This window comes from Parus major, unplaced genomic scaffold (assembly GCF_001522545.3).
Source record: "Parus major isolate Abel unplaced genomic scaffold, Parus_major1.1 Scaffold479, whole genome shotgun sequence".
In the NCBI taxonomy this organism is placed as follows: domain Eukaryota; kingdom Metazoa; phylum Chordata; class Aves; order Passeriformes; family Paridae; genus Parus; species Parus major.
The window spans coordinates 5,293-8,287 of NW_015379373.1; the positions used below are offsets into that span (position 1 = coordinate 5,293).

At 51.4% G+C, this 2,995-nt stretch overlaps 1 protein-coding gene across 1 annotated transcript; it reads left to right on the forward strand.

The window, feature by feature from the left end:
* The first annotated feature begins 2,244 nt into the window (after window positions 1-2,244).
* On the forward strand, window positions 2,245-2,641 carry LOC107199179 (feather beta keratin-like). The gene has a single exon (XM_015616519.3). The coding sequence runs from the start codon at window positions 2,256-2,258 to the stop codon at window positions 2,616-2,618; it is 363 nt and encodes a 120-aa protein (XP_015472005.1). The 5' UTR covers window positions 2,245-2,255; the 3' UTR covers window positions 2,619-2,641.
* Window positions 2,642-2,995: the final 354 nt, after the last annotated feature.

Consider the following 2,995-nt stretch of genomic DNA (forward strand, 5'->3'; position numbering starts at 1 on the left):
GCTTTTATGCTGGTCCTGGAGGGGCGGGACAGCCTTGTCCCATGGCCTTGGGGCATTTTGGAGGGATCAGCTCTTGGCTACCCCAGGCTGGCAAGTCTTATGATGGGGGAGTGTTTTTCTTCCTGAAGTTGTGCAATTCCTTGCTCTTCCCTTGAGGCTGTGTTCATCTTAATGTGGTAGAACATCTTAATTGGGAGAACTGGTGATGATTATATTGTTGTTTATGCCGTGTGTCAGATGTGTAGAAGACTCAGCTGAATCTTAGGATAATTGGAGCATTGTCAGTGAGATCATACCATGGCATATTGATCTCATCTCCCATTTGCATTCTTGTCTCCTCCCTGAAAATTACTCACAGTTTTCTCACCATTTTCCTTGTTTTGAGGATACCCCCCGTCCTGTCAATGTCATTGTGTCTCTGCAGCACTTTCGGTCAACCATGTCCACATCCTTGTCCCACCAGTGAGCCCTGCTAGTGGTGGGAACCAGGATAGTGCACTCCCTCAACCTTTCTAAAGCTCAGGCACATGGGTTTCAAGTGAGGACTAATCAATAGATGGGGAGCTGTGCTCCTCATGCATCTTTTCCTCCTTATCCTTCACCAGTTTTCCTTTCCATTGGTCAGTCACAGCCACTGGGACCACCCAGTGTGACCTGGCTGGTCCCAGCTGAGATGAGTGCTACAGATGAACCAACTCAAGATTTTGGGGAACATGGAAGGCCTTCCTAAATCACAAGGATCGATTTCCCATATCCAGCTGGAAAGGCTAGGAATATAGACAGGCTCTGAATATTGGCAACATGGTGGGGATGGAGAGAACATCATGGAAAGGGCTGTTTCTCACAAGAAGTTCTCCTGCAAAACCAGACAGTTCTGACAGAGCTGTGATGGTTTGGAGCCCCACTTCACAATGCACCCAAAAACCAGGACGCACCGGTGCCATGGGGTGACCTCACTGATGACACCCCATCACTCCAAGGCTTTGGACATGTCTTCAGCCCACCATGACACATGCCATCAACACCTGCCCTTAACCTCTAAGACACTTAAAATCTGCCACCAAGGTCAGATGGACATGGCCTCAAAAGGAGGACATAGAGTTGCAGAATTCCACAAAGGAACACCCACACCATGACAGAGGATGGAAGAGGACTACACTGACCAACCATTAGTAATTACTGGGTTTCTGGGTTTTGCTCCAGGAACAGGTTATTAAGAATAAATGGATATGAGATATGAAACCTTATGACTTGAATGTGAAATAAAGGCATGGACATCACAGACCAGCCAGGGAGAAAATGGATCAAGCTGGGTTGGGTCTTTGTTTAATAGATTTCTTAATGAGGTCAAGGAATACACTTTAAATGACAGAGTGCAATGTCGTGTAAAGATGAGAAATTCAAATGGACCATGACACCAGAACAAGTTAAACCAGACAAACCTCTACTTTTCCAGATGTTCTCTCTTGATCCAATTCAAGACACAAGGCCATGAGCCCTCTTTCATCCTTAGGAACACTCCTACGTACCATAACATTTCCAAGTTATTGCAGAGTGACCTCCCCAGGACATAGCAGCTCCCTCAGCATTCCTGGGAGAAACACAATGACAGATGGACATCCAGTGGCAAAGAAAAGAATCCCAGTCTTCAAAAGGCACCCACAAAACAAAGCACGCAACTGCCACAAAATTACCTCACTGATGATATCACAACTCCCTTGGGCTCTGGTTGTTTATTGAGCTCGCCCTGACACACACTGAACAATCAAATCTGCCCAAATACCAGTGCTCACCTTAAAGCTGCCGCCAAGGTCAGATGGACGCGGCCTCAAGAATCGGTCATGACACTGCAGAATTCTGTGAAGGAAAATACTCTCCACATCACGACTCACCAGGCTGGGCCAGCAAAGAGATGCTGACTCCAAAATGCCCCAGGGCCATGGGACAAGGCTGTCCCACCCCTCCAGGACCAGCATAAAAGCCAGCCCAGAGCCTCTCTCCCTCACACACTTCTCAAGCCTTCTCCTTCTCCTATTCCCACAACCAGGTGAGCCTCAAACCCCTGACCCTCCTGCCCCTACCCCCTAGCCCCTCTCTGCAAGCACACTCAGCCCCAGGCTCAGCAGCCTTCATGCCTCCCCATAGTCCCACAACAGCCTCCACACTCCCTCACCCTCCTGAATCACCACCCCTTGAACCCCTCACCCCTGCCCTGCCTCACCTCCTCTCTTCCAGGGACCCTCCACACCACACCCATGGCCTGCAACAACATCTGCCGTCCCTGCGGACCCACCCCGCTGGCCAACAGCTGCAACGAGCCCTGTGCCCTGCAATGCCAGGATTCCCGTGTCATCATCGACCCTGCCCCTGTGCTGGTCACCCTGCCAGGACCCATCATGACCTCCTTCCCCCAGAACACCGCTGTTGGATCCACCTCCTCGGCTGCCGTGGGCACTGAACTCAGTGTGCAGGGACAGCCCATCTCGGGTGGATTTGGTGGATTTGGTGGCTTTGGCTACGGCCTTGGCTATGGCCGTGGATTTGGCTACGGGCTGGGCTGTGGCTATGGGCTGGGAGGCCTGGGCTGCTATGGCAGAAGGGGTGGCTACAACTGCTAAGGGCCCTCAGCAGCAACCCTGAATCCAACCTTCCACTCCCTGGAGCACATCTCAGATGCTGTGGATGCCTCTCTAGGCCAAAGCTGTCAACCAGCTCAGGGCCTCCAGCTCCTGCTCTCAAGCCTCAGAACAAGACAGTAGCCAAGTAGCCAGCGTGGGCTGCCTTGGCAACATGGCCCACCTGCCTCCTCCTCTTCTCCCAGTCTCTTTCAGCTATGTCAAGTCCCCTCTGCTTCAAATCCCTTCTCCGAAGACAGAGACCCTCGGGAACCTTCACTGTCAGGTTGCTTCTACTGCAAAGAAGGAAAGCCTTGATGCTCTTGCCTAACCACCTGCAAACAAAGGACTTTGGCTGATGGTTGCCCTACTTGCACCTC